The sequence below is a fragment of the Notolepis coatsorum genome (genome assembly GCF_963971535.1).
Source record: "Notolepis coatsorum genome assembly, chromosome: 1".
NCBI lineage: Eukaryota > Metazoa > Chordata > Actinopteri > Aulopiformes > Paralepididae > Notolepis > Notolepis coatsorum.
Window position 1 is genome coordinate 183,426,976 of NC_140165.1, and position 27,023 is coordinate 183,453,998.

At 43.3% G+C, this 27,023-nt stretch overlaps 1 protein-coding gene across 1 annotated transcript in view; it reads left to right on the forward strand.

Moving 5' to 3' along the window:
- Positions 1-759: 759 nt before the first annotated feature.
- The window catches only part of trarg1a (trafficking regulator of GLUT4 (SLC2A4) 1a), a gene marked incomplete at both ends in the record, with an annotated part of 217,493 nt that continues 191,229 nt past the window's right edge, over positions 760-27,023 (forward strand). The window contains one exon of the mRNA XM_084308414.1: positions 760-1,167. Coding sequence (XP_084164540.1) covers positions 760-1,167 — 408 coding nt within the window. The remainder of the gene's footprint in view (positions 1,168-27,023) is intronic.

A 27,023-nucleotide genomic window follows, 5' to 3' on the forward strand; every position in this document is an offset into this window, starting at 1 on the left:
GATGTTGGGGAGGAGGAGGGGAGGGGAAAGGGAAGGGGGAGAGTGGGAGGGGGCGCCGCGCCGCAATGCCCTGTTCCAAGTTAAAAGCCATCTCTGCAGCAGCGCGAACAGCAGCCTTGAGGCACGACCCGTTGCGGAATAGACCGAAGGAATTAGGGAGACATTCGCATTCTGCTTGGGGTTCAGTTTTGAGGGAAAGCTTGCTGTTTTGAGAAAGAAACACACAATTAAAAACATCAAATAACACGTTTACTTTAAGAAACTGGCGAGAATGGTGCAAGGCGGTGTGAGAGGCGCAGCAGGCGACAGGAGCTTCTCTAAGTGATTTGTTCCTCCTTTTTTGCGCGCAGTGTTGGATGAGCGGCACCGAGCAGATATCGCTGTTCAGCATCTGCACCGTGGATTGATGGAACTGCGGATCTGAGGAGCCCATTTTTATGCTCAAGTGGAGGAATGATGTGCGTATCTGAAAGGAGCATACTGTTTTGTTTATAATCTGATTATTCGCGTGTGGATTTGATTAACATTCCAGTCACCATTCACAAAACAAATAGTCTCTGCGGACCCAAGGCGCACAGGTTATAAACCACTTTTATCATAGGCTGTGATCAGTTTGTAGAGACAACTGCTAATTGGGCTTCAAAACCAAACTATGGAAAATTAGCGCCTTTTGGTCCGTGGGTTACCTAATTCAGAAGTTGAATCGAGAGAGATCTACGTTCATATAAGTCATTCAGTCATCTTTTTTGGACCTGGAAAATGGCTGTCAACACGGACACCGAGTTTGAGAAGAGCGCGTTGGGAGAGAGCGGAGCGGCGCAACCTGCCCAAGAGTCCCAGGAGACGGAGAAACTTCTAGCGGTGACCACGGAGCCCGGCGGCAACGGGATGAAGATGTCCACCTCCTTCACCGTCAACATGGGCAGCGACAAGAACCTGGAGGCCGACCAGAACGGCCACAGTTTGCCCCTGAGGTCGGGCTCTGCAGGCCACCTGGCCGCGGCGCCCCTCTCCCCTTCGAGGGTCAGTCTGAGCCGCACCTCCTCCACCGGGAACGCCGCGGTCCAGGAGACCCCAAAGCCCAAAGACTATCTCATTCTGGTCATCATCTCCTGCATCTGCCCCTCCTGGCCCGTCAGCATCGTTGCATTGGTATATTCTATTATGGTAAGTAAGCGGTCTAGTTACTATGGTTTTGGGGGAAAGTGTTTACAAGCACCTGATTGATTGATTGATTGAAAACTTTATTAACAGATTGTAGAATGGGTACAATACAGTACAGCTCAATACACACAATTGTTAAGGGGATGCAGACCAGAGAAAGACTTTCGTCTTGTTTACATCAGGGTCCCCCATTTTCAATTCATCAGGACATATATGACATACATGACATACAGATAGTCAGTACTGCTACATCTATGACATACCAGATTTGCAAATACAGTACTGTTTGTGATACAGAAGGAGTCAAGAAAAGGGAGTATATACATTTGACGTAGAAACTGTACATTGGAGGAGGTTGGGTGGGGGGGGGTTGGGTACACTGGGATATTGACAACCATACTGGGTAATCTACATTGGAGGTGGTTGGGGTTGGGGGGGGGGGCGGGGGGCACACTGTATAAACAAGTAATACTGTACATTGAGGGGGGGGGGGAGGAGACACTGTACAAACAAACAAAATTGTACATTGAACTATTGACAAAACCATACTAGGTAAATGACTGTACATTGGAGGGGGTTGGGTTAGGATATTTACAGGGGCCAGTGTTGAATTGCAGTCTCCCGTAGGTGTCCCTTGAGAGAGGTTTTGAAAGTGGGTAGTGATCCACATTCCTTTACAGCTTTGGGTAGGGCGTTCCACATTGATGTGGCATAATTGCGAAACGTGTTTAGTCCCTTATTTGAGCCGAATCTGGGTTTAACATGATTTGTGGAGCTCCCTCTGGTGTTGTGATCGTGGTATTCACTGACCTTTGGGAAGTATTTTGACATGTACATGGGTACCTTGGTCGTGTAGTGTATCTTGTAGACCAGGCCCATTGCAAGTTGTTGTACTCTGTCGTCTACTCTAAGCCATCCTAGGTTGTCAAAGTGGGCAGGGGTGAGGTGGGTTCTAGGAGTAAGGTCAAGCAGTAGTCTGACCAGTTTGTTTTGAGATGTTTGTAATTTTGTTTTTAGCGCCTTTGAGGTGCTTTGGTACCATGAGGTGCAAGCATAGTCGTAGTACCCCTGAATGAGTGCTCCTGCCAGAGTCTTCAGGGTGTTCTTGTTTACCAGAGAGGAGATCCGGTACAAGAATCGAGTTCGTTGGTTGACTTTTTTTATTACATTGGATGCCATTTTGTCACAGGAGAGATTAGCCTCTAGGATGGAACCCAGGTAGGTAATTTCATCTTTCCTTGTGACAATATTGTCACCCACTGTAACCTCGCCTCTCTTATGTTGATTATACGAAGGTGGCAAAACCCTAATATAAACTGTTCTGAAATCCCTTTCTGTCCAACTGCGGCAATAACAGGGAAAAATGGCATCATGCTGTGGTGAACGGAACCTATAAATGTCCACCTTGGTTCCCTAATCATGCCCACGCCAAACGCGTGAATATTAAAGGCAACCTACTTGTGTTCAGCTTTTCGTTCAGCGTTTCTCTGATTGGCCACACGGCCACGTGACCGCCCTAGCACACGCCCTTCGCGGCAGAGAGAGACGCGGCAGACGCGGCAGCACTGGGTTTTATCACTGGAGATACATTTCTCACTCACCATTGTATTTTGCGCCATTTGACAATATCATAATGATGTGTTTTCTATATTATATCCACAATCATTCATCTAAAAAATTGTATGGGCATAAATAAATACATGTTAAGATATTCAAAATCGTCACAGCAGTATAGTTTGTTTATACTTCAGAAGTGATGTACAGTGACGAGTGAATCTGGTAGTTGGTTGTTAAAAACGCGAAATAACATAATAACGTTACAGTTTCTAGTTCAGTCAGCAGCCTCGCGAAATAACATTATACATTATGCTCCATGAAATAACATTATACATTATGCTCCACGCTTCAATTATACATTATGCTCCGCGCTTCATTCATTCATTTCATAATCAGTCAGCAGCCTGCGTCCTCCGAAATAACATTATGCTCCGTGCTTCATTCATTCATTTCATAATCAGTCAGCAGCCTGCGTCCTCCGAAATAACATTATACATTATGCTCCGTGCTTCATTCATTCATTTCATAATCAGTCAGCAGCCTGCGTCCTCCACTGATGCAGCAGTTTCTAGTTCAGTCAGCAGCCTCGCGAAATAACATTATACATTATGCTCCGCGAAATAACATTATACATTATGCTCCGCGCTTCAATTATACATTATGCTCCGCGCCCTCCACTGATGGATTTCATTTGGGACGGCTGCCGCTTGCCTGCCGTGTTCGCGGCAAAAGGGGGCGGGGGGTCACGGCCAATCAGAGAAAAGCTGAACACAAGTTGGTTGCCTTTAATATTCACGCTGCCCGCGTGCGTCTGCCTGTATACTTTCCGTAGCCGCATTTCTGGCAGACGCTCTCTGATTGGCCGACGCCAGTTTCTACACTGGTTAAGCTTAGGCAATCTTCGAAGTTGGTTAAGGTTAGGCAAGTTCTTTCGACGGTTAAGCTTAGGCACTCTTTCGAAGTTGGTTAAGGTTAGAGTTTGTCTTAGAGCATGGCGATAGAACGCCAGGTAGTTTGCAGGCTGTTTGACGTGGAAATGGGCAAAGACACAGCTCGTCACACTATTGGGCGCACATGACACATGACCAGAAACGTCTGCCAGAAATGCGGCTACGGAAAGTATAGACGCAACGCGTCTATGCCTTCTATAACGCTGTTCGGTTTCCGGGTTCCTCTGATTGGCCACTAAGCCCACGTGACCCTACGCTAGCACGCCCCCCTTATCGCCGCCAGTTATGGCTTACGCCCGCGCATGCGCATGAGCCGCGACAAGCCCCTTCAATGACAGAGCTCTCATATTTCAAGTAACGTCTTTATTATCTAACACAACTGCGCCTGCGCCACGCCTTACAGCAACAGCTATGGATGCCCGTAAGGGACATCCACTACATCTCCCCTTCTCCCAGGAATAAACCTAACATCCTCAAGTATAAACATCCTCCAGTATATTCAGACATCTACTACAGACATCCATTACATCTCTCCTTCTCCCAGGAATAAACCTAACATCCTCAAGTATATGTTGAAATACTCTAAAGAGAACCATAATGATTTGCTACAATGACCGGCTACAATGACAAACCAATTACATAATCCAACATATGTGTAAAGAAACAACATATTCCAGTTAACGGTATATTTTTTTAATGATTCGTTACGGTATAAATTAGGTTAACTGGAGCTTCGTATTGCTGGCTCTCATATTTGCGAATGCAACAGCGGTCACCCTGATGTAAACAAAACAAGTCATTGATAAGCGACGGCCATATTAGACACATAGCCATAATTTAAGATATAGTTTATGCATTCGCAAATATGAGAGCTCTGTCATTGAAGGGGCTTGTCGCGGCTCATGCGCATGCGCGGGCGTAAGCGATAACTGGCGGCGATAAGGGGGGCGTGCTAGCGTAGGGTCACGTGGGCTTAGTGGCCAATCAGAGGAACCCGGAAACCGAACAGCGTTGTAGAAGGCATAGACGCTGCCCAAACAGCCAAACTCCCCTCATCTGCGCTCCCACGCATCACCTTGTTTCATTGAAGAAGAAAAAAAGTGCTGAGTAGTGAGTAGGCACCTGTCTTCCTGTAGTGCTGCCATGCCGCCTGTGTGCATGGGCTGCCAAACAACAAACCAGCTTCTCTGACGCATATCCGGTGTGCCTGCAGTTGAAGCAAATCCTGCAGCAGATAGTTTCGTATTCAAGTTTCAAGTTTCTTTAATAGTTGTAATAGTAAAATATAGAATACTTTTCCATGAAATGCTTTTTTCTGTATGAGCTCCTGAGAATGTGCTAGATAAAATAGATAAAAAGTATAAAATAGAAAGAGTCAAGAGTATGTAAACAAAAATTGTTCAGTCAATCAATATATATATATACACACAATATACAATACAGAGTAAAAAAATAGTAACAGTGAGGTACAATGCAGCAATGGGATCAGGTACAACTTAGGGTAAGGTGCAATGAGGTATGAATTGTAGTGCAAATCTCTTTGCTAATAAATATAAAGTGTGTTTAAAGTGTTTAAAGTGTGAGTGGGTGTTACGGTGACAGTCTGTGAGTGTTTATTTAAAGTGAGTGTGTGCGTGTGGATGTGTGTGCTGTGAGTGTAGATGATGGGTTGTTAAATAGTGTCATTGTCGTTGAGCATCCTGATGGCCTGAGGATAGAAGCTCCTTCTGAGTCTCTCTGTACTGGCCACGAGACTCCGGTAGCGCTTTCCTGACCGCAGCAGTTCAAAGAGGCAGTTGTTTGGGTGACTAGAGTCTTTGATTATTCTCTTAGCCTTGCTCGTGCAACGCTTGTTGTAAATGTCCTGGGCCCTCATTTATCAACAATTCTTAGAAAGTGTTCTATCTTTGTTCTTAAGCACATCATTTAGAATGTGTGTACGCACAAAAAAAACGTGATTTATCACACGTGCGTACACAGGTCGTACGCACACCTGTCTTGATAAATATCACTTTGATCCTACGCTGCAGCTCGTGCACGGTTTTACGTATTTGCATACCAGAACCGCCCCGATTATCCATATATGGTAATGAAACACCCCCATGGGATGTGAAATAATGGACTGACCCGAGCGAACTCTGAGAAACTCCACAAGAGATTGTTCACAGAGGCGCTGCCGAACCAAGAAGACATAACCCGTGTTATGGGATAATAAATAAAATGCTGGCGGACTTGTACATGGTCATGTCAGATATCAACGACTCCCTAAGACCATTGCTGCAATTATGCCTGGACAGCTCAAAATACTAATAAAGACCGTTCGTTAACCACTGTTTGGTGCGTTGGTGTTTCATTATTATAACCATGCTGGAATATGGATTGGCTACCGGGTATAATATGATGTGTGTAGAGGCATATGATACAATCTATTTTGTTGTCGGTATTAGGTAGCCTATATTAATTACATATAATAGCAGCCAGCCCATAGCCTACATTATGCAACAGTAACTTGCGCATATATAATAGCACATGACACAGCCCTGCGAACCCTGCACAATAAACTAACTTGATCATTAATCTAGCTGTTGTATCTTTACGCTTATGAAAACATTAAATAATATGTATAGGCTATAGGCCGTCGCTTTGCATTAATTCTCAAATGGCATTTAATGGCTATCCGACTCCTCGCTATCCTCGCGGACGGACCAGTATACCTTATATCATATCATATTCATATTCATATCATAGTTTACTCTATCAGCCCACCCAGCATGTAATACGTTCTTTGTTAGAACTCAACTTGTTATTATTTTGCGCATAGATTGCAGAAATACGGGAACGTTTTGATTTAGGCTTTGACATTGTAAAACTAAATAAGTGAAATTCTGTAAGCAGAATACAAGTCATGATATCACCCACACGATATATGCTCTGTATCCAGAGCATGTATTTTCATTCATTTAAGACACATTTATTGCAAGGGTTTTGTAATACACATGTACACTCAACAAATAACCTCTGTTCTCGTTGCAATGCATTTTTTATTCTTTCTTATATAGTAGGAAGGGGGAAGAACACTATATCGTGGCCCACGATTCGTGGGTGTTCATATGACTTGTATTCTGCTTACAGCTTCGGGGTTCCACTTATTACGTTTAACAATGGCAAAGCCTTTTAAATATAATCAAAACGTTCCCGTATTTCTGCAATCTATGCGCAAAATAATAACGAGTTGAGTTATACGCGGAGCGCAGTCAGTGCTTATTTCCGCGTTGTAAACATATTCTACCACCGGGCGCCAGCTACGCATGCTCCGAGCTGTGCGTAGATATAAGCACAAAGTCAAGCACAAGTTCAAATTGATAAGTCCCACACTTTGCTTAGAAATGATCGTACGCACGGGTTAAGCACATATCTGTGCGTACGCAATGTTGATAAATGAGGGCCCTGGAGAGTGGAAAGTTCACCTCCAATTGTGCGTTCGGCTGAACGGGCCACTCTCTGTAGTCTGCTACGGTCTTGTGCGGTGCTATTCCCAAACCAGGAGGTGATGTTACCAGTCAGGATGCTCTCTATTGTGTATGAGTAGAAGTATCTTCTGACTCACTTTGAACTTCCTTAGGCACCTAAGGAAGTAGAGGCGTTGCCGTGCCTTTTTCACTACACTGTCGATGTGTGTGGTCCATGTCAAGTCCTCGGATATGTGGACTCCGAGGTACTTAAAGCTGTTCACTCTCTCGACCGGTGCCCCGTCGATGCTGAGGGGGCTGTAGTCCCTGGCCCCGTCCTCCTAAAGTCCAGAATAATTTTGTTTTGCTGACGTTCAGGGAGAGGCAGTTCTCCTGACACCACCGCGCGCCAGATCCTCTACCTCTTCCAGGTAGGCCCTCTCGTCGTTTGCAGAGATCAGGCCCACCACTACTGTGTCGTCAGCAAACTTGATGATTGTGTTGTTGTTCCGCTGTGCCACACAGTCATGTGTGTACAGCGAGTAGAGGAGGGGACTCAGAACACAGTCCTGGGGGCCCCTGTGTTGAGGGTGATGGATGAGGAGGTGCAGTTGCCTGCTCTCACCACCTGGGGTCTTCCCGTCAGGAAGTCCAAGACCCACTGGCAGAGGTCATAGTTCAAGCCCAGGTCCCTGAGCTTGGCTACGAGTTTGGAGGGGACTATGGTGTTGAATGCATTGCTGAGCTGTAGTCAATGAATAGCATTCTCACATAGTTCCCCTGCCTCTTGTCCAGGTGTGATGCTGCTGTGTCCAGCACATGGGCTATGGCGTCCTCTGTGGACCTGTTGGGGCGATATGCAAATTGCAGGGGGTCCAGGTTGATTGGGAGGGAGGAACCGATGTAGCCCTTCACAAGCTTCTCAAAGCACTTGGTGAGAGCTATAATCGTTGAGGCAAGTGGGCATGGATCTTTTGGGTACAGGCCAGGGATAATGGTGGACTTCTCCAGACAGGGATGACAGCCTGTTATAAGGACTTTTTTTTAAGGTTGAATATGTCAGTGAATACCGAATACCATTGCTAAGAAACAATGCTAAACACTGGAAAAGGCCATTTATAAGACACAGGACCTTAACACATTCGGCGCCAGACCCGGGTTAACTCGCCATGCGTTGGGCGCCAGACCCAAGATTTCTCGGGTTTTGGTTGTTTATTCCTTTATTTGATATTTTTATTCATTATTCATCCAGGGACCTCTGTGTTACCATAAGGAATGAGTCTGAGGTGGCCAAAGTGCAATACCGGCCGCATCCAGCCAGACGGCGATATCGAGCACCCTTTGTAGTTTGTAACCTTGTATCTTGGCCTGTGTAATGGCCAAATGTCTCCGGTTTCATTTTTCCTTGTCAGGCGAGGGGAACGGTTCTCCCGGTTCCATTGAAGCGCGTCAAATATCCCCGATCCATATGTTGTGGTGGATTATGCCGTGGCCCAAATGGACATTGGATGTACCAGATGGCGATCAAACAATTGGAATATTATTTTTCGAATACTCCCGATCACAGATAAGAACGATCTGACGTAGATTTTTGCTTGATCCTGCAATGCTTTTATACCTATTGGGCTGATAAGCGTTTTTAGTGTTCAATACGAATGCCGTTACTGACAATGAAATAATCAGAAACTACCCCCATTCATTCATGCATTCATGATGGAACATAATACCTATGATATAGATTTGATTTCAGAATAATAGCGTGTACAGGCAAGAAACGGCAACGTCTATAGTGGAATTGACGTATAGGGCTATAACTCAGCATTTCATGAATTACCCTAGACCGCTCTAAAACCATACTTATATTCACCACGGTATAACACGGGAAATGTATTCGTTTTCACATATTGAACGATAGATAGGTGATGTCAAATGGGCCATAGTATTGTATCCATAGCAGTGACGGCTGCTGAACAAATTTTTTGGTGAAGCAGAAATTATATTTTTAAAACATCCCCCACTGTGTGTGTCAGTGGTGGCTGGTGAGTAAAAAAATTGGGGAGGACGGGAGAGATTAAAAAAGAAAAATGTAATAAAGAAGTCAGAATTTCGAGCTTTTTTTAACTACGAGTAGGGATGCCCCCCAGACCCCGGTTCTAAACGGGAACCGCTACTAAATTAGAAAAAACCGGAGTATTGATAAGCTCCGACGTTATCGGTACTGCTATCGATACTCTAGAAATTATTATTATTATGAGTATTTTTTTCAAGGAATTTAAACGTTGCGAACTATCTCTCCTCTCTCTGTCTCTGCACGAGAAGCGAGCCGCAGCGAGCCATTATTACTCACACTCACACATACACACACGGGTACTTAACACTATAGGGACCAGCCACGAGTTAACTCGTGTTTCGGTGCCATGCGTTGTGGACCAGAGCCACGAGTTAACTCGTGGCAAGTTGTTATTGTTTTATTCCATATTAATAACGCTATTAACATCCACGATCAACTTGCAGGACCTACCCGCATATTTGATTTTCGAAACATGCAATACCGGCCAGATCCGCTTAGGGGCGCCATTGCTCCACTGCAGTATCATTGAGGGCGATTGAAAAAAAATGTTTACTGTCTGTGGGCGTTTCATATGAGCCTCGATCCCAGCCGAACATACTCCATCTTTGATCCCGTTACCGAACGCAGATTTCAGCCTGGAATAATGGGATTTATGATTAACCAATGGACATATCGATCTACCAGATTCCGATGACTAATGGCGAAATGCTGCCGGCGATCACATGGGCTGACGGTAGGATACTATTCCCCCAAATTACAGCTGGATTGGACATTGTTTTAAAATGCAACGTGATCGATCAGTGAAAATGGCTACTTGAACGCACACTGTATTGCTAATAAATAATAGTAATCGGCGTCCCCCGCCGCCCCCATTTCATCCATAGATGCTCTGTAATAGTCCGGATGCTACGCAGTTTGTTTTATTTCATTCGTATATATACAGCAGAAATGGCGTTTGATATAACGTGACTAGCCTTTAGCCTATTATCTAGCTCCCCAGAAAAAAGACTAGGCGAACCTTATATTCACGGCACTATAAAATGACAACCAACTGATGGATTTTAATTTTCTTTAAGCCATTATAAAGGCACGGTTTATGCACTCAAGTGACAATGAGAATGGACAGATAGCAATACTATAAAGTATATATATAGCTGTTAGAAAGTACATCGGTTTGTTGACAAAGCGTTGTCCTCCAGCCATATATTACACTGCAAGCCGTGGTCGTCAATGTGTTGGGAGGTGCCAGTCAGTGGCTCCGTGCTGCTGAAGCGCAGCACACACAGACCGAGCTCTGCGCTCGTCATGGCGGAGAGAGCAAAGCGCTCGAAAGTCTGCGTACACTTTACGAAAGTCGATGCCGACGACGCACGTTGCCACAAGTGCAATAAAACATTTGCCAGTAAGGGTAGCAATACAAGCAATTTGTCAAAACATCTGTTGTCAAAACATAACATTCGTCTGCAGAAATGCGCCGTTTTCGACTGCTTTGCTCGCAGTGTTCCATCTCCATCCACGTCCACTGCAGGTAAGCCAAGATACAGAGTTAGCTAGGCTAATAACGAATTATTATGAATAGGCTAATAAATAAAATATAATTGCTTAGCTAATTGTTTAGCTACAAATATATTAGAAAGATGAAAGATCTTCAGGCTGAGGCTGCAGCCACCATGTCCCAGCCCACCCCTCCTCCCTCTACCACCGACGGTCCCAGCAAGCCCAAAGTCCCTTCACCCTAGCAGCTAGAGGAAGGATGACAGAGTGTCACAGCCTCTACTAATAACATGGAGTATTGAACCGTTTTTAACAGCTGGGTATTGGGTGGGACATTCTGATTTAAGAACTTTCTAAATAAAATAGAAAGTCCCAAAATAGTTAATTTATCTGACTGCTTGTATTAATTGATAAAAAAGTTGCCATGTGCAGTAATATAGTTATATAAAAGAATAATAAAGCAATGTAGATTCTGTTCTTAATAAATTCTTTATTTTTTTTGCTAAATAAAAAAGAACCGATAAGAGTATTGATAAAGTACCGAACCGTTAAGCAGTATCGATAAGAGTAGTAGTATCGATTAAATCCTAACGATACCCATCCCTAACTACGAGGCATTTATTCATCATATTCATTTTTTAAATAATATCAAACAGAAGAGTCTGTGCTAACCGAATACAGAGGCCATGTTCGCTGGATTTTGGGGGGAAACAATATCTTTGACCTGTATTGGTCCCCTTGATACCACATTGTTGGGTATGGCCTATGACACTTGGCCATAATGCAGGGTCTTGTGAGGTCAAACCTTTAGTGGTGGTGATGATACTGCTGCTTGTGGAGGTGGGTGACACGTCATCTTCATGATGGGCAGGTGTTATGGTCTCACTGAAGGTGGATGTTGACGGACAGGGTTCCTGCGAGTTTCAACAGGTTACATTTAAGACCTTTTTAAGACCACTTTCAATAGAATCTAATACATATTTTATTGCCATACCAGCAAAGAACTATTAAGGAAAAAGACTAAGAAGTAATTCCATATGTATTGGCCTGATAGGCTATTACTGCTTAGTCTGCAGCCCGGACATTTCCCCCCAAAACACATTTAAACATGATACAGAGAAGTTATCGCAACATAAGACCTATCTGACTTTTTAAGGCTCAAAATTCTGATTATTAAATGTAAGACTTTAAGAACAGTTATGAATATTAGCACTTTGAAAGGGATCATGTACCTTGGCTAGTGTGTCCTCTTGCACATTATAGGCAGGAGGTGGGGTGCCAAAATACTTCAATAATGACCCTAGGAGAGATAAGAAAATGATATATTATAGTAAAAAGCATTGCATTCATCATAGCCTAAAATGACAAGAACAGCTACAGTAGCTAAGTTAATAATATGCTCAAGTCACCAACAGTGTTTATGAGCTTTTGAAAAGCAAATATATTACAAAGTGCATTTTTCACAAAATGAAACAATAAGACACGACCAGTGGTTCCCAACCTGTGGTACGTGTACCACCGGTGGTACTTGGGCCCCCTGCTGGTGGTACTAAAAAATAATAATAATAATAATAATAAAGTATTATAATCTTTAACACTTTAATCGCCGGGAACGCCGTAACTCGTCTTTGCTCGCCATGCTCATTCTGCCGAAGACGCCGTAACTCGTCTTTGATATCAATATTTCAAAAATCTGTGATCGAAATCATATTTCTCCTCCGGAGACATGAGATGTACTGGTGAGCTCCACTCAACTGTCTAACGGTTCAGGAGCGCCATCTGGTGGCCGATCGGTAGATCGGCCAAGAGGGAGGAGCGCCAAACAGGAAGTGCTCATCCATATTTCGTCCGGGCACTCGTGATCGTTAGCCGGACTCCATCTCAACACACTGGATAATCAATTGCTCGCCCTAACTCAATAAACAACGTTATTTGGACGTATATAGTATTATACAACCTGGAAATGGTTCATCTATATCAACATCCCATAATCGAAAACTGTCTACTCCAAGCTGATCGTCCAACGGCGCGAGGAACATACGGTAAGATCCAGCGTTATTTTCTAACGTGTTCCATATAAACTGCTCTGATGACCATATGACCCACACTAGACGAATGATATAACGTTGCCCACGGAATTATAAACGACCCCCCGCCCATCCGGTCAATATCAGATGATACGTAGTAACTTCTAGAAGTACCTCCAGTTGAAATTTTTCATCTGGCACCGATCGCTACCAAACTGTATTTGATCATCAATATAATGCATTTGGGGCTATAAATCAAGTTCTGGAGAAAGCTGCAGAAAACGATAAAAACATACTTATACTTTAGACCATATTTTAGTATGAATATGTAAATGAAAAAGTATAACATTGGTACACCCTGAACAATGGATATAGGACATTGAATGGGCCATAATAATGTCAATTTAGCAATAGAATTTAGAAAGTTATAGCCCTGCAAAGAAGGGGAACTTCTCCATAGACAAATAGAGCTGGCTAGGGATGGTAAATTATGAATTTAACCATGGCGATCAAAGTGTTAAAAAAATATATATATTTATAAATATTTTTTTTGTCCGCAGTCATGCCACTGAACTTAGAAGCAGGCCAGGCCAGTGTTTCTAGTTGCGGCGGCGCGATAGTTAGATAACCTACCGTAATTCCTCTAATAGTAACCCCGGCTTGTATTTGTTTCAACTGTAGCGGGTACCAGGCTTGTATTAGGAGGAGGCCTGTATAAGAGGGAGGCCTATATTTCAAATTTTCAAACGGATCATAATGAATAAATCAACATTTTGTGTCAGTTTGAACCCAGTAAAATGTACTGGGTTCATTTATTGAAACCAAGTACTGTATGAAATAGTAAACAGTGCAATTACAGGTGGTCACTGGTCATTTCAACGTTTTCAAAGTGAAATCAAGTAACTAGCTCAGTATGTAGCTCAGTATATTAGTAACCCGGCTTGTATTAGGAGGCCGGCTTATAATTGCTTAGCTCAAGAGCGCACCCGGCCATTAATAGAGACCCGGCTTGTATTTGAGACCCGGTTACTATTAGAGGAATTACGGTAAGTGGGGAACAACCAGGAGATCACTGTGACAGAGAGTAATGCAGTCTTTTATTCAACTTCAGCCCCAGATTTCTATATATTTTTTGTAATGTCAGATAAAAAATGAAATCATTGACACATGCTAGCCTGTAATACCCCCCCCCCCCCCCCCCAGAAAAATCGACTTTGCATTTGATATATTGAAAATATTTCACTTTTTTGTGTTTTTTAACAATAATGTGTGATGCCCATCACAAACACTGGCATTTAACACTTTCGTGGCCACTGGGATCCGTCTAATCTCACTCTATAAAGCCAGCTTATCATAACAACCTTTCATTGTGCATGAGGCTGTTTGTAGAGCTAAATCTATACTTTATATTATTGCTATCTGTCCATTGTCATTGTCAATTGACACTATAAACCGTCCCTTCAATATGCCTTAGAGAAAGAATTTTTTCATCAATACGTTCCGATTTTATAGCGTCGTGAATATGAACTATATACCGCAATGTTCTGGGGTATTTCCTGGAAGGCGAGATACAGGACGCTAAGCTAATAACGTTAAATCGAATGGCGTTTCGGCTATACACAAGCTAAAACTCAAAATGCATATTATCGGTATCATGGTCCACCATGAATGCATGAAAGGGGGGGACGTCATTTCTGATTATTGATTACCAATAACGGCATTAGCCGATTTCCCAGTTATCGATCGCCATCTGGTAGATCGGTATATCCATTGGCTGATGCTATATTCCTTTACTGCATACTGAATTCAACGTCCCAAAAAGGATTCCAAGCTACATGCTACAGGCATAGCTTCAGGCTAACAAAAAGTCCACCCATGATGAAAAAAAGAAAAACACGGTCTGTAACAGGGAACACTGCATTATCGAGACAGCGCCCCTACGAGGATCTGGCCGGTAATGTACTTTTCCGAATTCCAAGAGTAGGGTAAATCTGCAGTGCCACTCGGTGACATTGAGTAGGATATTACAATGGAATAAAAGCCAAAACAACCTTACCACGTATATATACGTGGTTGGCCCTCAAGTGTTGGATCCGAAACACGTATAAAAGTGCGCTTAAAAAGTGGCCTGACTGGGGCTATATTTCACACTATATTTCCCAGCCTGAATTATTTCCCCAGTCCAGCCCTGCTTATGTGAGTTGTCAATGGACAACAACATGCCTTGTGTGTGTGTGTGTGTGTGTGTGTGTGTGTGTGTGTGTGTGTGTGTGTGTGTGTGTGTGTGTGTGTGTGTGTGTGTGTGTGTGTGTGTGTGTGTGTGTGTGTGTGTGTGTGTGTGCGTGTGTGTGTGAGAGTGAGTGAGAGTGAGAGTGAGAGATTTTGTTCATAATGATCATTTGATGTGTGATAATGATGGTTATTATTCTGTTATTAATGTTCTCACTGTGTGTGTGTCACTTACTGTGTGTGTGAGAGAGTGTGTACGTGTGAGAGAGAGTATGTTTGAATTATGTACATTTGCTGAAATACAGTTGTTCTTAATTATCTCACTTGCTATGTGAGAATGTTAGTTATTATGTTCTCAATGCCCCTTGCATTGTATGAGAATTGTGTGGAAGAGTTTGCTAGTTCTAGTGCTACCCCTTTGTACATTGTGGCTGTGTCTGACAAAAGTTAACAATAAATAATGTTATTAGGAATACATTTTCATCCTGCGTGAACTGTGCATAGCTGAATAGACTGTATTTTAACGTCAGTCATATAGTGGTACATGGAGAGCCAGCTACGTTCTCAGGTGGTACTTGGTGTAAAAAGGTTGAGAACCATTGCACTAGACGATTGCATGTTAGTGTGAAAAACATAATTGAATGTTCCTGTCCTTTACAGTTAGCTAGCTAGGATACCTAACAACACTGCCCTGCAGAAGCTAACGTTAGCTAACGAATTCGGCTGGCTAACATTAGCTAATGAATTCGGCTGGCTAATGTTAGCTAACTATTTCGGCTGGCTAACGTTAGCTAACGAATTCGGCTAGCTAACAGTGATACAATACTGCCCAGCAGAAGCTAACAGTGATACAATACTGCCCTGCAGAAGCTAACAGTGATACAATACTGCCCTGCAGAAGCTAACGTTAGCTAACAAATTCGGCTAGCTAACAGTGATACAATACTGCCCAGCAGAAGCTAACAGTGATACAATACTGCCCTGCAGAAGCTAACGTTAGCTAACAAATTCGGCTAGCTAACGTTAGCTTCTGCAGGGCAGTATTGTATCACTGTTAGCTTCTGCTGGCAGTATTGTATCACTGTTAGCTAGCCGAATTCGTTAGCTAGGCTTTAGTTTTACAAATACTTTACTTACGTAATAGCCATCCGAATTCGTTAGCTAACGTTAGATTCTGCAGGGCAGTATTGTATCACTGTTAGCTTCTGCTGGGCAGTATTGTATCACTGTTAGCTAGCCGAATTCGTTACCTAGGCTTTAGTTTTACAAACACTTTACTTACTTTTTCCTCCTCATCTTTTTTTCTGATCCAGATGCATAAGTCCTCTTCATGTTGCTGGTTTATACTTCGGTCCTAATGTTGGCGCAAAGTTTAATTTAGCCTACACAGTGATGTTACTGACTGTACACTGTACAGGACTCTCAATAGTATCCAGCTGCAGAGCTGCAGAGCGGCGCTCTCAGGTCCTCAGGACCGGTGCTCTGAGGACCGCTCAGCAGAATTGGCTGAATTGGGTCACGAGACCGTCACGAAACCGCCGCCATCTTAGCACCACCCACCCAATGGCTGAATTCGGTCACGAGACCGTCACAAGACTGCCGCCATCTTGGGGAAACAATCTGATTGTTGTAAGAAGAATTATAATAATACTTTTGAGTTTTATATTGTTTAAAACTTCAACAGCAGAAGCTTATATGCTAACCATCAAAACATTAAAGAATATTTGGAGCAATTCCATAAACCTTTCAATATCATAGCAATATCCGAAACTTGGTTTAGCTCTGAGAAAAAAGTTTACTTGAATGGATATGAACTCAATTATATTAACAGGATTGGGAAAAGAGGTGGGGGTGTAGCCCTATATATAAAAAAAATAGCCTCAAATATAAGGTTGTAGAATGCATGTCAACTACTACCATTGACAACTTGATGGATTGTATCTCAGTAGAGATCGGAGAAACGTGATTGTCAGTTGTGTATACAGAGCTCCAGATTCCAGCATTGAAGCATTCAAAGACTGCATGGAGGTGTTATTTGCCAAGACTCAGAAGGTTACATTCATCTGCGGGGATAAATCACTGTACATTCTATATTGCTCACTAGTATACCATATCTGAACTTAGGGCTGGGCGATATAACGATAACGATAAATATCGCGATATATTTTAATAATCGATATCGAATATCGAAAAGAAAAAAAATATTGAAAAATCTTTTTTATTTAATTTTCTTTTTTTTTACTTTTTTTTTTTTTTTTTGATCTGCAACAGGGCAGTATTAAAACCAGAGACAGTGGACAGACTTGTCTTTCTTGCCTGCAACTTAAAGTAATGGCTTTGCTTGTCCAAATGACAATACTGACCAAATTGAGATTTATTTTTCTCTTGTCCATTTATTTTGTTTGCTTTCTAATTTAACACTTTAACTGCCGAAAACGCCAGAACTCGTCATTCCCCGCCATGCTCAAGTTGCAGAGGACGCCGGAACTCGTCTTTGATATCAATATTTCAAAAATCTGTGATCGGAATCATATTTTCCCTCTGCAGCCTTGACACACAGTTCTGATCTCCTCTCAATCCTCTAGCGGTTCAAGAGCGCCATCTGGTGGCCGATCGGCAGATCGAAAAACCGGATGTCAACCTTTAACCCGGCAGGACTCACTCCATATGTGGTCCGGGCACTCGCTAATGTTAGAGAGACTCAGTCTTCACACAGTGAACATCGATCGGTGGAAATAACTAGAAAAAACAACATGATTTGGACGTATATACTATTATACAACCTGGAAATAGATCCGGTATTTCGACATCCCATAATTGAAAACTGTCTTCTCCACGCTGATCGTCCAACGGCCCGAGGAGACTGGGGTGAGTTTTAGCATTATATTCTAACGTGTTCTTTACTAACTGCTATGATGAACATATGACCCACATTAGATGAATGGTATAACGTTGCCCACGGAATTATAAACGCCCCCTCGCCCATCCGGTCAACATCAGATGACGTGTAGTAAATTCTAGAAGTACGTCCAATTGAAATTTTTTATCTCGCACAGATTCCTACCAAACTGTATTTCATCATCAATATAATGCATTTGGGGCTATAAATCACGTTCTGGAGAAAGCTGCAGAAAGAGATGAAAACATACTTATACTTTAGACCATATTTTAGTATGAATATGTGAATGAAAAAGTTTAACATTGCTACACCATGAACAATACATATAGGACCTTGAATGGGCCCTAATAATGGCAATCTAGCAATAGAATTTAAAAAGTTATAGCCATGCAAAGAAGGGGAACTTCTCCATGTTAAATAGAGCTGGCAACGGATGGTATATCATGAATTTAACCTTAGGCAATCAAAGTGTTAAAATACAGTTTGAAACCGTCTGTACACACAGACCAGGCTGCAGAAACAAATTCGTGGGGGGGCATAAAATGTTCTTGGGGGGCAGGCCTGTACGCTGCGATGATATGATCGCGAATTGCCCCTTTAATTGGCCGTTGCGATTGGTAAATATTATCTGGGGGCGGGCTTGCGAGTAGTGCTTTCAAGCCTTGCATTCGTATTTCACTCCTAAATTATCCAAGGCGTGTGATGACGCCACTCACGCGAGCTCGTGGTGCTATGAAAGAATCTGTCGGCAATGAATGAACTTACTGCGATCACCGATAGCCTGAGTGAAAAAAAAGATTTGCGCGGAGTGAATCTGGGTCACGCTATATACTTGGAACTTGTAGTCTATCGTGCGATTAAAGACCATGTCTCTATCTGCGTAGTCTATACATCCAACACCAAATCCCATAATTCCTAGCGAAACGAAACTGAATGTAGCCGCTTCCTTTAAATAATAATATGGCTCTTGCTCCGCAAGAACAACGGAGTGGATAATGGATATCAGTCAATTTTATGACAACCACGTCCGATGTGGAGAGATGATAAGATGATGATGATTGACGTGATGATGTGATGATTGATTGACGGGGACACGGAAACTTCTAACGTTCAGGATCAGCCATGCATTACGTGAGTACCCCACTATTAGGACGTGAAATACTGTCTACTTAAATTGACACCGCGGATCAATAAAGTATCAACCTATCTATCTAATAATGAGACGATATGCAAATAATATAATACTAATAATTGTCGGTTCCCCGTATATGAAATGAAATGACTGCTGGTAAAATCACTGTTTATTTCTCGTTTTGCATAGTATTACATTCCACTTCTATAAACAATCAAAGTCCTACCGTAAGAGCCTCATACGGGTCAATTAAACCTTTTTTATTAGTCTTTCCTTCGAGCTAAGTTGGACTGAACATTTCACTGTCAAAAGCGCAAATGTAAATAAGGTTGCGTTGCAACAGTTTTCAAAATAAAGGTCATATATACAAATACCTCTCAATTCTTATAAAAAAAAAAGTCCCGGATATACATAAACATTAATTGGCATAGATCTCTATAAACGGCCCAACACATTGATCACTTTAGGCACACACTGAAACCAGTAACATCACAAATATGAAGCAGGTAATTACCCATACAAATAATAAACCTTTCATGAGGTTATTTACAATAATAATAATTCATTTGATTTCTAAAGCACTTTTCATTGTGAAACAAATGTATGCAGAGTTTCTTCTCCTCCTGATTAATGGTGTGTGTGTGTTGTGATGATCTCATTCAAGGAGCACTACACAAGCGCGCGCACACACACACACAGTTTGTTGTTTTTGTTCTATTAGTGATTTACACACTCAGTTGGTTCATTATAAAAGATACAAACCTGAAAACAAACGCACTTAAATGTTAAATAAAAAGACCACAGTAATGAGGCAGGAGGAACATATTTTTTTTAATAATGGTAAAATTGTTATTAAAAAATTTGCCCCTAAAAAATATTTTTTGCCCCTAAATTTCTCATTTAGGGGCAAGTGTGCCCCTAGTGAAAAAGCTTAGCGTACAGCCCTGGGGGGGGCACAATGGTTTTTCAACATAGGTTCCCTTTTATACGCTCTGGCTTGCTTGGCGCTGCCCACGGTGCTGAACTAAACAGCAGAGAGGCAATTGAAAAATCTTTTTTTTGTATTTTTTTTTGTATTTTCTTTTTTTATTCTTTTTTTAAACAAACATATAAACAAACATGACAACACACGATAAGATATACAAGCATTAATTAACAGTGCACATCCAATGAAATCACCAATTAGTTAAATGTCTTATACAGGATATACCCCTAATACCTGCTATCTAATACCCTACACACATATGCTCTAGCTCGTACCCCCCCCCCCCCCCTCCCGGACCCCCCATTGGATAATCCATCCATTATCCCTCGCTACTAACCAGACACTACCATTATATGCTAGCTTTTATTCTCTCCACCACTTCTAACCACATTGTCATTTTGGATTCATTGAGACCCAAAATTCTTGCTGTAGATATTTCTTGATAAATCACATCGAGATATGTAATAATCCAGACCTTCCAGCAAATTTTTTCCGGTTGAAACCATCGTGATGCTATCAGCTTTTTAGCCACTGTGATACCCGATAAAACCAATCTCTTTAGCTGTGGGTGTACTGCACACTCAAAAACATCATTCAGCAGTAATACAGAGGGGTGTACAGGTATATTCAGAGTTAAGAGATTTGATAATTGCTGGGTCACTTCTTTCCAGAATATCTTAACTTGTGGGCAGTCCCAGTACATGTGCATAAATGTCCCCTCGTCCCCATTTGTACATAAGGAGCATTTGGAGTCTTGTTTAAGACCCATTCTGTTCAGTCTTATAGGAGTCAAGTATGTCCTGTGAATATAGTTAAGATTGATTTGTTGATGGTCCGGGTTCCTTGATGTAAATCGAACATTTGCCCAGGCTTCTTGCCAATCAAAATCTTTTTCCAGGTCTGGTATATCCCTCCTCCAGACTGAGTCTAGCTGGAGGGTTTCATACGAGGACGTTAGTAATTGATGATAAAAATCTGAAACAAAACCTCTCGATGTCTCTCTTTCATAGAAGAACTTGTGGTATCTGTGGTGTACAATTGGTATCTTTAATGGAACACCGTGAGCCTTCAAACATAACAATAACTGTGCGTAAAAATAATATGTGGAATCGGTGAGATAAAATTGTTTGCGTATTTCTTCATAGCTACAAAAACCCTGTTTGTTGAAAACATCTCCTAATGAGTGTATGCCTTGCTTTTCCCATATAGGGAATCTTATAGGTCGTTTTCCAATCAAGAGTGCATTGTTATTGAATAAGGTAGTATGATTATGCCATTTATGTGGGTTAGAATATTTTTTTTGTGTTTCACGCCATATCCGGATCGCATGAGTAATTATGGGGCCAAATTTCCGTTCACATTGCTTAATTGATCATTTGGTGTATGCTATGTCCTTCAGTCTATGTGGAGCTACTATATTTTCTTCTAAATTTCTCCAGGATACTAATGCTTGGGGATCAAACCATGTTGTCAGTGGTCTTAAGGTGTGCGCCTTAAAATAGTGGAAAAAATCTGGAAATGCCATACCACCGTCTACTTTGTTTTTCTGTGCGGTGGATCTTTTTATACGTGGTGGTTTGTTATTCCAAATAAATTTGTATGTGGAGAAGTGTAATTTTTTCCAGTAACCCTCTGGAGGGGGTAACGGTAGCATTGAGCTGAAGAAGTTGATTCTAGGGAGGACGTCCATCTTAATTATTGATACCCGTGCCTGTACTGAGTTTTTAAGTTTTGACCACCTGTCAAGGTCGTCTTTGATTTTGTTTTGGATTTTTATGTAATTGTGCTTCACCGTTTGACTTATGGTAGGGAATATTTCAACTCCCAAACATCTAAAGTGTTTTACCATAGGTATCTCTTCTGGGAGGGTTATATATTTTTTTGCAGGGGCGTTAAGTGGAAGGAAAGCCGACTTCGGCCAATTTATCTTAAATCCCGATAAATCTCCAAAGTCCTCAATCAACTTGAGCAGATGAGGCAATGTGGTGTTGGGGTTTTGCATGAACAGTATTACGTTGTACGCATATAAACTAATTTTATGTTGTGTGCCCTTGATTACGATTGGTTCTATGGATTGGGATTGTCTTATATATTGTGCTAAAGGCTGATAGATGATAGATCGAATAGTCCGGGACTAAGAGGGCAACCCTGTCTAGCTGAGCGTGATACCGGAAAGATTCCAGAGGTGATTATACCTGTTGTAATCATGGCCGATGGGTCTTTGTATAATACTTTAATCATATCAATGAAACCTTTTCCTAACCCCATCCTTTCTAATACTGCCCATAGATACGACCATTCCAACCTGTCAAAAGCTTTCATTGCATCCAGGGACAGCATCGCCTTAGGTGTGGTGTCGTCCTTGTTAGCATCTAGTACGTGTAGTAATCGTCTTATGTTATCAGTGATCAAGCGGCCTCTTATGAAGCCAGTTTGGTCCGGATGAACTAAAGACGTCATATGCTTTTGTAATCTGATGGCTAATACCTTAGAGTACAGTTTGATATCGGTTCCGAGGAGGCTTAAGCGTCTATAACTACCGCACTCGGTGGGGTCTTTCTCTTTTTTAAGGAGGACTGTTATGAGTGCAATATTGTCGTTCTTATGGAAGTTCCCCTCCTTGACTGAGTATAAAATCATATTTAGTAATAAGGGTCCAATTATGTCCCAACAAGAGAGGTACATTTCTGGTGGGATACCGTCTCTTCCAGGAGCCTTACCACTTTGCATTCCGGATATGGCCTTCTTGAGTTCCTCTAGTGTGATCGGTGTTTCTAACTGTTTAACGTCATCCTCTGAAAGTTTAGGGAGGTTAATTTGATTGAGATATGTGTCCATTTTGTTTTGATCGAAGGTCGTTTCTGATTTATACAAGTTGGAGTAGAATTCTTTGAATGTCGCGTTTATTTTTTTAGGGTCTGTAACAAGTCCTTGTTGTGCTTTAATGGTAGTTATATCTGCAAATTTTGCGTTAACTCTTAATCGCATAGCTAATAGGTGACTTGGTTTGGAACCTTGAGAGTACTGCTGTTGTCTTGCGCTGCGTATTTGTATTTCAGATTGTTGTCTGTATATGGCGTTAATCTCTTTTTTTAGTACATTAACTTGATTTTCCAGTCGAATTGAAAAATCTAATTTCTCTCTATCTTAAGAACTTTCACTTATACAAAAACAGACTGAACGGATATATATAACATACCTGCTGGGGCAGCGGACTGAGAGCAGGGGACACAAACAGGCTGGATAAGATGGTCAAGAAGGCCAGTAGCGTGGTTGGGGTGGAGCTGGACTCTAGCGAGGGTGGCGGAGAGGAGGAACCTTGCTAAGCTCCAGGCCATCAGGGAAAACCCCTCCCACCCACTATACACAGACTTGGCTGACAGGAGGAGCATGTTATAGGCTCACACTACCTAAATGCAGCACTGAACGGCACAGGTAGTCCTTCGTTCCGACAGCCATCAGACTATACAATGCATCACTGTGCCTCACTGCATCACTGAGCACAGAGTGACAATTACCATCTTCCTGGACTCTTACTTTTTAAACAGCACTGTGCATTATTACACCTACTGTAGGATTCAGTATATTTTTACTGTATTTATTTACTGTATATTTTATTCTATTTTTATTCTATTTCATTTTATTCTATTCTTAGGCCATTTGTTTTGTTATTCTTATTCGTGACTTGTTCTGTCTAAATGTTTAATGTTGAGTGATTTGCAGTGTCAAATTTACCTCAGGATAATACATTTATATTCTATTCTATTCTATATCTTTGAAAAGTCTCCATTTATTCAACACTTCTGAATTCACTGACAAACTGAACTGAACTGACAAAAATAAGGTGCATAAAAAATTCCTCCACAGGCTTCACCATCATTAGTAGAGCGGCAAGCGGCATTTGGGGACAGAGTGAAATCTTCTTAAAACACTGCCCCTCCACTCATTCCTGAACTTTTTTGTTAAGTCCTTCTCAAAAGCCAACTGAATTAAATTGGCCTTAGTTGCGTCGATGAAGCATATACTAAGGCGATGTTCTGTAAAGATGTTCTTGAGGGTAGAAAACAAATTCTCACAGAGTGCCATGCTAGCTTCAGTAGTGTTGTTGTTGACATCAGTGCCCACTAGGGCTGTCCCCGACTAAGGATTTGGATAGTTGACTTTGATTGACAAAAAATAAAAATAAAAATAAAATAAAAGAAATTTACCAGGGTGGGCACAGCTGACTCAGTGGGCGGGCCCGGCCCCCTAATGCCCGCCCATGGCGCCGGGACTGTGTACACAGTAGGCTATGTGTGCTAGCAGAGCTAGACTCCAGTCACGAGTCACGGTGCACATGTGCGGTGGTTTGTCCACCAAAAAAGCGCCAAAAGATCTAAAATAAACTAGCAGAGCCAGAACTGTTCAACTCCCCTGGAGCCACAGCCAGCAGAGAAGCCGGTTTACTTTAGCTTTTAAACCAGCTGCAGCCTGAGAACGTTAGGTTATGTATATAACCAAGTTCTGTTAATACTAGTGACGCTCAGCGTCTATTGCATATATCTCGCTTCAGCGTATATACACTGAATACATTTCAAAATGTACCTTTACATGCCAGCATTCATCTGGCCACACCCCCATCCGCTTACCTACATAAGCAGGGATGGGACCACACACTCATCTCCTTCCCAACAAATGTCACCACAATGAAAAATCAAGGGCCGCAGCGGCGTCTAGACGCTGAGCGTCACTAGTATTAACAGAACTTGGTTATATACATAACCTAACGTTCTGTGTCATACTAGCTCCCGCTCAGCGTCTATTGCATAACAGGAGCTGAGCGGGAGCTAGAAGCTCGACAAATGAACCCCGCTGAGGCCCCCCACAACCATCAGAACAGGGAGGGCCGAGCCCACCCGGACCCCCCCTAATGGAGGGCACCCCCCCTATTGGAGGTCCCCGGGAGGGCGACGGACCCGACCGTGCGAAGAGGCACTCAAGCAACTCAACGCACAGGGTGAGCAGACCGTGGCCTGACCCCACGACTACACACACGCACAACCCGCATGCCACCCGGGAACGAACGGAGGGAACAACCTCGTTACTGCCCCCAGAATCACGGGGTCAAGGGCAAATCCAACCCCGTGGCAAGGCCGTAGCAGCGGAGCGCGAAGGAAGGCCCAGACCCACCAAAGGGACTGGACCCCCTGGAACGGGGGCCCGGAGAAGTCCATGATGCCAGCATCAAGACCCCACCAGGTGGGCACATAGTGACCCCGCCCCCCACATCGCCAGTGTATTCGGACAAAGGCCCCTCAGCCGAGCGGGCCCTGTCCCCCAATAGTACACCGCCTGGCACACTGACCCTGCAGAACAGGCAGTCAGCATGGCCGTAAGCACACAAAAAAGGTTAACCAACGGAAGCAGGCAGCGCACCGGGGAAAAACCAGGCAACAGGCTGTACCTGAGCCTGGAGCCCTGCGGACGAGACAGGCGCCAAAGGAGTCAGCTGAAAACAGCCGCACCGGCGGAAGGGGCGTATGCTGGCGTCGTTGCATGACCAAGCTTCCATTTAAAAAAAACCCACCCAGAGGGGTTGAGGCAGAGAAGGCTGACACGATTGGCAGACGTCATGAACGTGCAGGGGCACCCTCAACCGGGTAACCCGGGAGTTGACACTGCTTCAACACACCAGGGAATCAACCACCTTGGTGTTACCCAATGCGGTGGTTGTTCCTATAACCCCTCAAGAAAAAACTCCAAAACACACCTGCGGGTATACACCGGCTATACCGCAGTACAAGTGTTTCAGTTTTCAAAAAAGGGTTAACCCAGGCCTACGGGTCGATGAAACATTACTTCGGACCGGGCCCGGCGATACGGGAAGCACAGGGTCACCAGAGGAGGTCAAAGACCACCCCAACAGGCCCCTCTTCGCCATGCGTGAGAGAGGAGCGAAAATAATGGAGAACCAGCCCCAAGCACACCGTACTTGGTATTCCCAGGCGGTCTCCCAACCAAGTACTAACCAGGACCAACCTGCGTAGCGGCCGAGATCTGACGAGATCGAGCGTGTACAGGTTGGCATGGCCGTAAGCCATTACGACAGTGCAGAGTACAAAATGTACCCAACCAGGGTCTCCATAGCGCTTAACCCTGTGACACCCGGACCGACCTGGCATTTTCCCCCTGAAAAAGCCCAAGTCCCTCAGGGTATCAGAACAGCAGATCTGCATCCCCGGCGGACAACGGGTTTAACTGATCCGGACCAGCGTGACCAGAACCAGTCCCGTGCCCTAACCACGCCGACATGCCTACTCCAGGAGAAGGGGCAGATATGCATGTTGATCTTAAACATGAAAAGGCGCCACCCAGACGTTCGGTGCAAACCGCGCCCGGTGGCCCACCCCCAGGGCGTGAGACCCCTCTACATATGTTCAGATCCATTCCGTCAACATCCCCCAGATACGAACGAGAATCCGTCGACAACCAAAACAGGTCGTCGGAAGAGGAAAAAACCTCCATCCTAGTTGCTTTATAAAAACGCTGTTTTAACCTCAAGCAACCAAGGCGTGCCAGTCAGTCGCCTGATTACAGAACACCCCGAGCTAGCACTATACGTGCGTCGGGACACAACCACATCAATGAACAGGCTATTTAGACCCGTCATTGAATCCCCAAGGCGCCCAGGGGAACGCCAAGAGGGGTGTGATGCTCCCTAACTCCAACTCTTTTTAATAGAAAAGAAGGAAGCACCAACAGTATGTATCCCAGTCTACACAGCCGGGGGTAAAATGTTTTCACATTTTTACATCCCACCACCCTCCCATAGGGAGGAGACGGAAATCCCCAGAGAGACTTCCCACGCGAGCTGTACAGATTGAAAAGAATATATTGCATTTTGAGCCATGTAAAAGTTTGGTTTTAGGGCTCTCCGGGGAGGAGGCACTGAACCCATACACACTCAATAATCGAATTGAATCGAATACACACACAATAGAGTAGGACTCCTTCTTGAGGTTCCACTCACCTTGACAATCTGAGGAGGAGGCTCTGTACTCTGAGGAGGCTCCCTCACATGGAAGGA